Genomic DNA, 12150 nt, shown 5'->3' on the forward strand with positions numbered 1-12150 from the left:
TAATAAAAATCTCTGTCCTCCTTAATATTATCTGCTGCACAATCCGATGAACTAAAGTCTGCCCAGCTAAATTTAAAAATTTGAGTGCAGGATGACATGAACAATCACTCTGGTAAACATATTCTTCAGCAGGCCATGCTAACGAAGCTTATACGCTGTTGATCAATGCAAGATTGCTTTATCACAACTGCTGTATCATTACAGCTAGATGGATTAAGTGTCCATGTCTTACTGCTCACACCTTCTAAGTGTGATGTGTTGCTATTCAATTGGTACTTTGTTTTTTGCGTTCCTCAATAGCACAACATTCTGTGCAAAAAGTGAGGCACAAATTTCATTTTGTGTTGCTGATTTTCTGAGGTGCAGGGACCATGGAATGGGAATAATAAAAGTATGTGGGAGGAAGGGATGCAGGTGTGATTGCCCTCAGCAAAAAATATGTTTTTGATATTTTACTTCATGTTGCACTTGCTTGTAAAGCATGCAGGCTTATAAGGATATGTGGACTTGTGCTGTTAGTTTTAAACTGCATTTGCTAGGGAATTGTGTGTTGGGTTCTTTAGTGTTAAGGATTAAAAGTGGACCCTGATATTCACCAATATATGGATGAATTCTATGGATCAAATAATTCATATAACCATAGAGTATAAGCTTATTCATAATTCTGAATATCATGCATTATTTTTCAGATTCACCATGTTAAAATGAAATTACCAGGATTCTGGTGCCTATCCCCAGCATATATGTACATTTGCCAAAATGTAAAATCTTGTTACAAGAGCAAATAAAGGAATTTATTGCAATTTGCTCAGCGGTAAAATATGGCCAGCACTGTGGCACAGAGGGATAAAGCCCTAACTGCTGCCTAGGCAATCCAGGTATAGTCAGTGGCTCAGGTCTGAAGCATTGCTAGGTAAGGATAGGTGCTCCCAGCCAGGGGGCACTTATCTACATATTCCATGTGAGGAGGTGTGGTCCATAGAGGGGAGTAAAATGTGAATAGAAAGGGGATACCAAGGGGTAGGTCATAAATGAAAAAAATTGCTGGTGGAAACAGTCAACAGCATGAGCACCACCCTAAGACTCCCTTAGATTTATTACTGTGTCTGGCCATAGAACAGAGATAGACTAGCAGCGAGGAGAGGCAGCTAGACATGGATATAGACAGAGGACATTGAGGCAGCCAGGAAGAATGAAGCAGAAGGGGAACAAAAATGGTAAAACACAATCAACAGATAATAGAGAATTCCTTTTAATGTAATTCTCTCACTAGCTTTCTCACATGGACCAAATCTCAAATAAACAATGTCAGCAAGAAGCAGCATAATTGCCTAGTGTATTACGAGACTGTGCAGTGTCGATCACAACTGCAGCATGATGTGGGAGCTGTAGATGCAGTAGTCTGTCATGTATGTTGTTTATGAGATACTGTAGTTTGTGTCTTGGTTGTTATCAGCATTGCTTGTTGTGCTTCTACCTTCTCATCAGTTGGGCATTCTCACTTAGTCCTCCCAATTAGGGTTTTACATTTAGGATTGAATATGATGGTACTAATGGCATCTATTTTGTTCTGTGATGGACACCAACTTAGAGGAGTGAAAGGAATAATGCACTTGCCACATAATATTTTTGGCTGTTATAAGACTTCCAGTTTCAGTAGCCACCCTTCTAGTTTACAAGATACATACCCAATAAGCAGGGGGGGGGGGGGTCCAGGGTGAGTTATTAACTGTTTTTGCATTCTCAAAGCAGTTAGACTTTGCAGATGCAGCCTCATTGTTTACATGGCAAGGATAGAGTAGAATAGCCAAAGATTTATGCCCCTCCCTCTCCTTTCAGCCTCAGAGTGTCATGCATCCAGGAAGACTTCCTGACCACCTGGTTGGGAATATTAATGTTGTGCTTTGCAATTTTTCTTTCAGGACCTAGAACAGGTAATACCAGGCCATGTAGCTAAGAGACAATAAATCATGACAAGACTAGTAAAACTACATACACTGGAAGCCCTGGTGATCAAATCAAGTAATAACCACACACAATGAAGTAGAACTCATTGAGTATTAATATACATAATCTGAAGGAAAAAATAATTAAAAACCTCACAGTAAACATTTTTGCAAGGGGATTAAGCCTGCTTGTATACCCCATTTCTGTGTAATTTGGAAATGGCCCCTAGGGGGGTAAGATTTGGTTCCACCTTGCTTGCTTATGTACCACATCACTGTGGTATTATCTGTAAATATTTGAAGAGATCACAAGGACCGGGTCTATATTATTTTGTCAAATGGCTATTCAGCGAATAGCCATTCGTCGTGCACCTATTTATCAAAGCCACTCTTCACGGCAAATTTTAACTAGGGCAAACCAGCGGTTGGGCACTATGTGGAATTTGCCCTTTTCCAGAATGTAATGCGATCTTGGAATTGATATATTTAGTTGTGTGTGGGGGGGGGGGTTGCACCCCCCCCACCCTGACAGGTTTTGAATTTTATTTATTTATTTATTTATTTGTGGTCGCTCGATTGGCTAACTGCTTGTTTGCCCTACTTAAAATTTACTATTCAATGAAGAGCGGCTTTGATTAATAGGTGTTCGATGACTGGCTATTCACTGAATAGCCAGTCGACGAAAGACCTACAGGGACCATACATGATTCAGAGAGTTGGAAGTATTTGTAAGAGTGTTGATGCTGAGTTGTTTTGGTCTGTCGTTTTTATTCTAAAGACCCTGTACTGTTTGGTGCTATTGAAAATGCTCCTTCAGCGAAAACGTTAGCATCAGTTGTGACTGACTGCAGTGGAGCAGGAGAGGAGAATGGGAGACTTGCATGCTGAAAAATCTGGTGTTTCCATCACTTAAACCTTCTTTTACAAATCCTAAAACTGGAATTTAAAAGTCAGGGGGGTACTGATGCCGGGACCATAGAGATTTCAGATATGACTGCATCTTTCTTATGTGGAGTCTTGCAAGAGTTATCATGAAAATCATAGATGCCATGAGACCTAATATCATGAAGAATTCCCTTGCTGAGACTGAAGTCTAACTGGAAAATCCAAGAAATAGATCTAAAAATAGATCAGTTATTCCCTGTGGAAGAAAAGCTCCTTGCAGAATACACTTCAACATATGCAAATTCTAAGAACAAGACTTGCAGAAGTACACACTTTCCCCCCGCACTTATCAAAAGCCTTTTCATACCTGATAGAAGGAGTGGGATTAGTATTACCAGGGTGCTTAACAATAGCTTGGTTTTCCAAGGCTAAAGCCACTGAGTCAGGTCAGGGATTAGTGTCTAAAAACTTAAAAGACTGAGGAACTGTATCTAATCTATCTACGTTTTTAAGAGGAGAGGTATAACTATCAGGGGAATTGCAGACTGTAACAAAAACATCCCCCAAAGCAGAAAGAACTGGAGGAATAGGCTAAGGTTCTGGAAATTCCCATTGTAACAAATTATAATATTTCCTGAGTGACTGAGAAATATCACTGTATTCCCACTGAAAAAAAAAAAAGATTAATTCTGGATATAGCCTCAAAGAAATCACACACTCTCCTCAGAATCTGAATCCGAAATCTGTGGATGATTTGTCCCTTCCCATTCCCTAACAGGTTCAATCTTTTGAATCTCTTCCAGGTAAAGAGGAATCACTTTTTCTTTTACTAGAAACAGTCTTAAAAGAAGGGTCGAAAGCCTGCACTAAACCCTGAGCTGTCCAGAGTAGCTGAAACAGGATAAGACATATCTTTAGTGTCTGTTTTTGAAAGGTATTTCTGAAGAAATAGACCCAGAATTGCCAGCATAACATCCCTAGGGATGGGCACAGCTTTCGGTTTAAACAGACAGACATTTCCTGCCCCATCCCCCAGGACTGACAAGCATGGCTCTCCCCTGCCCACTAAGAGCAGACCAACAGCTGCTGAGGACATGTTTAACCCCCCCCAGCCCATAGTTGTTGTAAGGACTACACCAGAGGGATCTGAGAAAAAAGATGAGAGGTCCGAGGAACTAAGTTTGGCTCCAGAAGTCACTCAACTGCAGCTGAGGAAAAATATCAGCCTGCTGTAGTGGCAAAAGCTGCTTAGCAATCTTTTTCTTTTTGTGGCTGGAAGAAGGTATGATCAAGCAACTGGTAGGTTGTTCCCAGGTCATGCCAAAAAAGTGTTTGATTCTTGGGGATGCTTAACAGCAAGTAGTTAAAAAGTAACTTTTCCCCCAGTAACATAATTTTTAAACACTTACCCAAACCTTAAAAAGTAAAATAATAATTACCTGTGAGAAAAAGTAGCTTTAAATCATTTTTCACAACTTTTTACAACTGAAGTAAAAAAGGTAACGCTGCACTTTAAAAGTGTACAAGTCACATAACAGCCCATAAAAAACACTTTTCTCTAGCTTAAAACATTTTACATAAAAATAATTTTTTGTAATAAAAGGTAAAGTGGAAGGTTTTTTTCCCAAAGAGAACTTAAATGCCCTGCAGCAGAATAGCTTTAATCAACCGTCAGTCCTTAAAACCCGCAAAGGAGCTCTCTCTTTGGCATCAGGAAAGCTCTGAGGGGCTCACTGCTCAAACTTGACGTTTAGCCAGCTTAGCTATAGCTAATAGTTTGATTGTGTGGGAGGTGCCCTACAACTTTGGAAGCTGGCTAGCTGTTATATCCTTAGGAGGTTATAACCCATATAGCCTAGGCTACTGCAGAAGACTGCGGTGGTGGTGCTGTGGTAGCATTGTCACCTCACAGTAAGACATTGTCCGGTTTGATTCTCAGCTAGAGCGTCTTCTGTGTGGAGACATGTGTGAATGGGTGTACCTTCGTTGAAGGTTGTGTGTCAGGGCTGGCAACTTGGCATGTAAAAATCTACTGCCAATTATTAGCGGACCAGAGTACTGCTGTGGTGACCCCTAACCGGAAAAAAGCCGAAAGACACTAACACAACAGCCTAGGCTACTGCAGCAGTGATCATAATGAGGAATATTTTAGTATTGTTAAAGCAGCAGAGGGCATCACAGCTAAATCAGGGTTGGCTTCTGTTGCTGAGAAAAGGCATGTGGGTCTGTTAAGGGTCATAGGTCTTTTTCCCATCTCAGCATGGTTTGTCACATGCTAGCAGCTTTGCAGCTATGTCTGCCAGTAGGGGCTTTTTGTCAATGGATGTTAACAAGTCATTCAAAAAATTTTGTGGGATTTGCTTTCAGAATACTAATATGCTAAAACAATATGTCTTAAGAACTGTATATGGTTTTGAGGATATTCCAGCAATCCACAGTTCCGCTTCTTTGTTTTGTTTTTATTTGGAATTTTCATGATATATATTATATATTCAAAATGTTATTAAAAGTTTTCATAAACAAAAAAAGAAAAGAAACACAAGAAGACATCAGTCAAGAACCAATGCAGAATGGTGCTGCTTCCAAATATCAACACAGTGATTGTCATTTCCTTTACAATTGCACATAATTCATTTTTCATTTAATTTGGAAAGACAGAAAGTGACACAAAAATCACATATTTATATTTGTTCTTCTACCACAAATAAAATATATTCATATAACTGCCAAAAACTAAAAAAAAAAAAAAAAAACAAAATCCACCCCAGAAACAAGCTAGATAAATGGAATATGTGGACCTAGGTAATGCAATGCACACGTATATTACTAGCATTTAAAACCTCTATTTCCAAATCACATGTATCTCACTCTCAACTCGTTTGTATACGTGCATGTGTGCTTGCACATATGCATGTCAGTGTATATCGTGTTGTGCTTGTGTGAGAGCAAGTGTATATGTGAGAGCGCATGTATGAGTGTGGTGTGTGTGTGTGTGTGTGTGTGTGTGTGTGTGTGTGTGTGTGTGTGTGTGTGTGTGTGTGTGTGTGCGTGTATGTGTGTGTCTATCTTACCTAACCATTGTTGTCCAGTAGTTTATCCTTGTGACATTCAAATAAAACTAAAATGATTGCCTGGCCCAAGTCTGAAAAGTAAGGAACAATGTTCTTGAGAAACACACACTATAGCTGCAACATAAAGGCAATGAGACAGTGGCAGAGATAGCAGCATTAGCTGTCAATATTTACAGGTTTAGTAGAGTTTAACATTCACACATTGTGTTGTCAGTAAATGAATACTTACTTGTAGTTCTGGTGGGAAGATAGGCTCTTGGGTTGGATCCAGGGGTTTAAATTCTGATGGATCATAAAGTCTGGTTACTAGATCCGCCTGTAACAAAAACATGGATATGGATTGCTTTCCTTCTGTCCAAGTAATAAAAAGAAAGAAAGAGTCTAAAGGTATTATTCCTGGATTTTGTTATTTATTTATTTATTGTAATTGATTTGTTGATAGTCTAGACTAGAATTAGAATATGCATACATAAAAATTTAAATTATGCCAGAGAGAAACCACTTGGCACGCTTAGTTCACTGTTTTCATAAATGAAGGATAAGTTATAGCCCTGTGCTGACAAGTTCATTACTTCTATGTACTTACTAATCACTAAAGCTGCTTTATGGAGAGCTCATATTTTCCTGAATTTTGCACTCTTTTGATTCCACAACCTACACAAGAATTCTGCTTCAAGACCAGCCATCATCTATATGAACAAAACACGAATGTCACTAACACACACACACACACACACACACACACACACACACACACACACACACACACACACACACACACACACACACACACACATCCACATTTTCCATAATGCCTCCTTATTCTTGTTTATCTTTGTAAACTGGTGCCCTTCTGGACTCCTACTGCTTTTTTGAGGTTTATGTCAGTTTCTAGAGTATGTCAATCTTCTTTCTTTCTTTATGAATGTATGTATTACACTCGCTTATCTCATCTCCTGTCTTTCCTTGGTTCTTACAGAAAATGTTTCTTTACAACTGAATTTTATCTGAGCAGTTCCTCTGATACTAAGCTATTTCACTGATCAAAATAAGACTTCACAGGTATAGAACATGGAGTAGTTAAACTATTTTGTTGAATATGAGAGTGAGGTAATTTGCAAAACCTGTGATAACAAGAAAACAAGCCCAGTGACCTCTGGATGGTTCATAGGTTCATAGGTTCATAGGTTCATACTAGGCTATCTGCCCTAGGGCATTTATAAGCCTAGCCAGAGTGTGTTTGGCTTTCACCACCCATTTTAAATCAATTTTGCTATGCCCTTTTTCAAGGTTAGTATACTGTGCCTCTGTCTAACAGTGACACAGAAGTGATACCCGGGGTAAACCTATGATCCTCCATCCACTCATCGAGATTCCTCTTGAAGAGAGTCAATGAGGGACTCTGCCTAACCTGGCCTGGGATTTTATTCCAGAGTGAAGGGAGCCTCTGGGTTATGAATCTGTCCCTCCAGCATGTCCTATTTATTTCAGTGCTGAGGTTCAATTCTCTCGAGTGCGTAGCTCGATGGGATTTGGATTTTCTGAGGTGCAGCATGTCCATTAATTCCAGGTTGGACATGGCTTTATACGTCTGGCACAGATCGCCTCTGAGCAGGCGGTATGCCACTGAGTAGAGCTGGAGTTTCTTTAACCGGGCAGCATATGGCATCTGTTTGAGCCCTTTGATCCTCTTGGTGAGGTACTTTTGGGGTCTTTCCAGTTTCTGCAGGTGTCTGGTAAGGTACATCCCAAAAGGGGCATTGTACTCAATTATGGGCCTGATGAGGGATGAGTAAAGAGGCACGATGACCTCCCCTGATCTAGATGTGAATCCCTTCATGATTAGGTGGGCTATATAAAATGTTTTTCTAACCACTTTGGCCACGTGGTTGTCAAATGAGAGATTGCTATCAACTTGGTTCCCCAGGTCCCTAATTACTTCTTCCATACTTAATGGATTACCACCTATGTGGTAATTTGTGGGCACTTTGTTTTTGCCAAAGGGGATGACTATACACTTTTTGGCATTCAGCTTGAGGCCATGGCTCTGGCACCAGTTGTCTGTTTCTATGAGGCCCTTTTGGAGGATGCTTGTGTCGGCTGGAGAGTCGATTATAGCACCCAGTTTGCAGTCATCTGCGAACTTGGTCAGCCACAGTCCTTCCATGTTGGCCTGTACCTCCGAGAAATATATACCAAACAGGAGAGGTCCCAGGACTGAGCCTTGTGGGATGCCACTTGTAACTGGTTTGGAGTCTGACATGGCTCCAGCAATTCTAACCATGTGGGTTCTGTCCTTGAGCCAGTTTGCAACCCATCTAGTGACATAGGGGTTTATATTTAAGCTGGTGAGCTTATCTATAATGCCCGAGTGGGGTATTGTATCAAAGGCTTTTGTGAGGTCCAGGTAGGCTGTGTGGACCACCTTCCCCTCGTTAATTGCCTTGGTGACTGTTTCAAAGAAATCGACCAGGTTTAAGAGGCAGGATCTGCCCTTAACAAAGCTGAACTGGGTAGGATCCAGTGACTGTAGGTCCCCAATATCTTTTTTTATGAGGTCCATGATGATCCTTTCCATAGCTTTGCAGACCAAGCTAGTCAGGCTTATGGGGCGATAGTTTCCAGGATCCATTGAGGCACCACCTTTGTAGAGAGGGACCACTGTTGCTGTACACCACTCTTTGGGTACATATCCTGTGGTAAGGCTGAGATTGAACAGTAGTTTTATGTTTGGGTTTAGCTCTTCTTTGAGTTCATGTAGGACGCAGCCCGGGACACTGTCTGGTCCCATTGATGCTGTGTTTTTTGCTTTGGAGAGGGAGGCTCTTACATGAGCATCTGAGATGTCAGGGGGGCAGCACTCTGCTGGGATAGATATTTGCTCTTTTGGTGGGGAGGGGGGGAGAAGTTTGCGCTGAACCTGTCAGCTAGGATGTTGGCAATGTCTGTGGGTTCGGTGTATTTTTTGTCGTTTTGGACTAATTCTGAGCATATCTGGGAATTCCCACCCAGGTTCCTAACATAACTAAAGAAAGCCTTGTGATTATCCTTAGTGTCCTGTGCAATTTTTCTCTCGAAGCTGGCCTTAGATGATTTTATGAGTGCACGTAGTTTTTTGCAAACATTGATCAGAGATGCCTTCCCTTTTTGGGATTTTGCTCTATCATGTAGTAGCTTCCTCCTTCTATTGTATAGTTTGTTTATGGCTGGGGTCCAACAGACAGGACGTCTGCCTCTGAAGGACTGGGTCTTGGTTTTATTTGGGATTGCATGATTCATGCATTCCTGAAGGTGTTCAAAGGATTCTGCGGTCTGGGCCGTATTTTCCACAGGCCCGGGGACTTTGAAGGATTCCACCTCGGTTTTGAGGAGTTTGAAATTTGCTTTAGAGAAGTTTTTCACTGTGGTTTTCTGGGCAGGGGGTGGTGTCGGGATGTGAATATCCAGTGAGATTAGTTTATGGTCTGATATTACCAGTGAGGGATACACTTCTGATCTGGAGCATAGAGTCCCCATGTTGGTGATGATCAGGTCCAGTATGTTTTCCCCTCTTGTGGGAGTGGTAACAAGTTGTTCCATAGCATTTGAGTTTATAAATTCTACGGACTTTTGAGCTAGGGTGTTGGAGCTAGAGTAATGCTCCCAGTCTATGTTTGGGTAGTTGAAGTCACCCAATATAATGGTGTTTGGAGAGACCTTCATATTTTCCAGTGTTCTCAGGAAGGCTGAGTGGGGTTCCTGGGTTTGGGAGGGTGGTCTGTAGCAGGCTATAAACTGGAAGGCAGTTTTACCCACTGTTAGTTGCACATGGATAGTCTCTGATGCTTCATGCTGTGCCACCAACCTGGAGGTGTGGGTATCTTTGACGAATATTGATACTCCCCCTCCTTTTCTGTTTCGGTCCAAGTTATGGGGCCGAAAAGCATGGTATGAGGTATAACCTGGTAGTGCTGGAGTGCTCTCGGGAGCCTTGAACCAGGTTTCTGTTACTGCACAGATACTGATGTTTTCCATGCAAAGGAGAGTTTCGAGTGCATGCATCTTGAGGTTTAGACTTCTGGCGTTGAGTAGCATTACTCTTAGTCTCTTATCCCTTGTGATACCTATGGAGGTGGGTTTGCCTTTTGATCCTTGCCTAAAAAAGGCACTATGGGGGTAGCAAGAGCCTTTGCCAATATCCAAAAGCCCAGGGGTGACAGGTGCATGCAGTCCCTAGTGAAGCATCGTGGCCTGTCGAGCATGTCATCCCAGGCTGATAGGCATTGGATCTCCTTTGAATGACACCAATACTTAAGCCAATTGTTGAAATTGATCATCTTGTCTTCATATTGTGACATAATTCTTGGTGAGGGTAAGATGCTACTCAAGGTCAGGGTCATACCGGACTGGGCCACATGCTCAGAGATCTCCTCTATGTCTCTTTTCATGTAGTCCAGGGAGGTACGTCTCAGGTCATTCACACCAGCATGGACAATGACTGAGTCATATTTGTACTTGCCTTGGAGTGACCTGAGTGCTTGTGTTATGTGGCGGATCTTAGCGCCCGACAGGCAGTTCACCGTGACCTTCTCCTTGTTCAGCCTGGTGAGCGGGACGTCAGTGTGCCTGATGATAGAGTCACCTATTACAAGTGTATCAGGTGTGTTGTTTAGCCTTAAGGGCTGTGACTGTTCGGCACACTGGCTTTGTGAGCTATGTGTTGCACGTGTTTTGTTTTGGGGTAGCAGTTGCTTGGGTGTCTGCTTTGGAGGTCTCTGCTGCTTAGGCAGATTTTTATTTAGAGCCTCCGAGTATGTTTTTGTGTGTTTATGTGTTTGGTTTGCTGTCATGGTAGGTCTATGTGAGACTGGAATTGTAGTGAGTGTGGTTTCCTTCTCCTCCTGACAGGTTTTGCCAGTACTGAGTTGAGAGAGCTTAGCCTCCAGTTTGGCTATATGGTTGCATCTCTCACATGTGTTTCAATTTGTTGGGAGGAGGAGAGGGTTGTCTGTGTACATGAGGCAGTTGTAACATTGCCTCAAGATTCCCAGATTCACCAGCTGGACCGGAGAGGAGATTGACAACTGACCTTTGGACATGCTAGAATAGTATTGGGAATTCCTTTATAATTGAAAAAAAAGGGCCAATGGGGAACAAGGTACTCAAGGGGAGTTTGAGAGGGTGTAGTGCTTTTAATTTTTTAGTGCTGACTTATATAATTGCTTTAGTGAGCAAGTGCCAGGTAACTTAAACGCAATATGTTACAGGTAACTTAAATGCAAAAATGACAAACAGTAAATAAGTACAGTAAGCAATGCAGATGTCACTAGGGATCCACAGAAGTGCTGAAAAGCCGCATTTTAGGTGGAATTAGCATTTCAGGGAAATAACAAGCATACAAATAAAGCTAGATTCAGCAGGCCTGGATCTAGTCTATGCTACAGCAAACAAGGTGTACCAATTCCAGTAAGAAACAGTTCAAATATGCAGGCACTATAAGCCTTTAACCAGAAATTCGCAGCTCAGAAGAGCAGAGTCCAGCCTCTCCTCCCTCAAGAGTGCAGACCACGAACCTTCTTAATGTAAAATAACTGGCCTGAAGCCCAAGTGCTTAAACCAGAACTAATACACTTTTAGAATAACAGACACTGAGCCCTCAATCAGCAGTTCCCAACTTAGAAGGATGTAAGCTACCTGTCCTGCCAACACAGTGCAGGACACAAACCTTCCTAATGTAAAACAAGTGGTCTGAGCCCAAGTACTTAATCCAAAAGACTTTGAATGATAGCTACACTTTAATCAAGTTACTACCAAGCAGTAATGAATACAATTGAATACTTTAAAGAATGCCTGGATTAGTGCTCAAGTTATACAAACAAAACTAGAATCAGCAGGCCTGGATCTAGTCTATGCTACAGCAAACAAGGTGTACCAATTTAGTAAGAAGCAGTACAAATATGCAGGCACTATAAGCCTTTAACCAGAAATTCCCAGCTCAGAAGGGCAGAGTCCAGCCTCTCCTCCCAAAAGAGTGCAGACCACAAAGCTTCTTAATGTAAAATAACTGGCCTGAAGCCCAAGTGCTTAAACCAGAACTAATACACTTTTATAATAACAGACACTGAGCCCTCAATCAGCAGTTCCCAACTTAGAAGGATGTAAGCTACCTGTCCTGCCACTACAGTGCAGAGCACAAACCTTCTTAATGTAAAACAACTGGTCTGAAGCCCAAGTGCTTAAACTAAAAGGCTTAGAGTGAGTTACACCAA

At 41.7% G+C, this 12150-nt stretch overlaps 1 protein-coding gene across 1 annotated transcript in view; it reads right to left on the reverse strand.

Moving 5' to 3' along the window:
• The window catches only part of LOC122791686 (xanthine dehydrogenase/oxidase-like), a 1688659-nt gene that overhangs the window by 1187455 nt on the left and 489054 nt on the right, over positions 1-12150 (reverse strand). Inside the window, exon 9 of the mRNA XM_044059558.1 lies at positions 6132-6218. Coding sequence (XP_043915493.1) covers positions 6132-6218 — 87 coding nt within the window. The remainder of the gene's footprint in view (positions 1-6131; positions 6219-12150) is intronic.

The sequence above is a fragment of the Protopterus annectens genome, chromosome 1.part2, assembly GCF_019279795.1.
Source record: "Protopterus annectens isolate FY-2018-M chromosome 1.part2, PAN1.0, whole genome shotgun sequence".
In the NCBI taxonomy this organism is placed as follows: Eukaryota; Metazoa; Chordata; order Ceratodontiformes; family Protopteridae; genus Protopterus; species Protopterus annectens.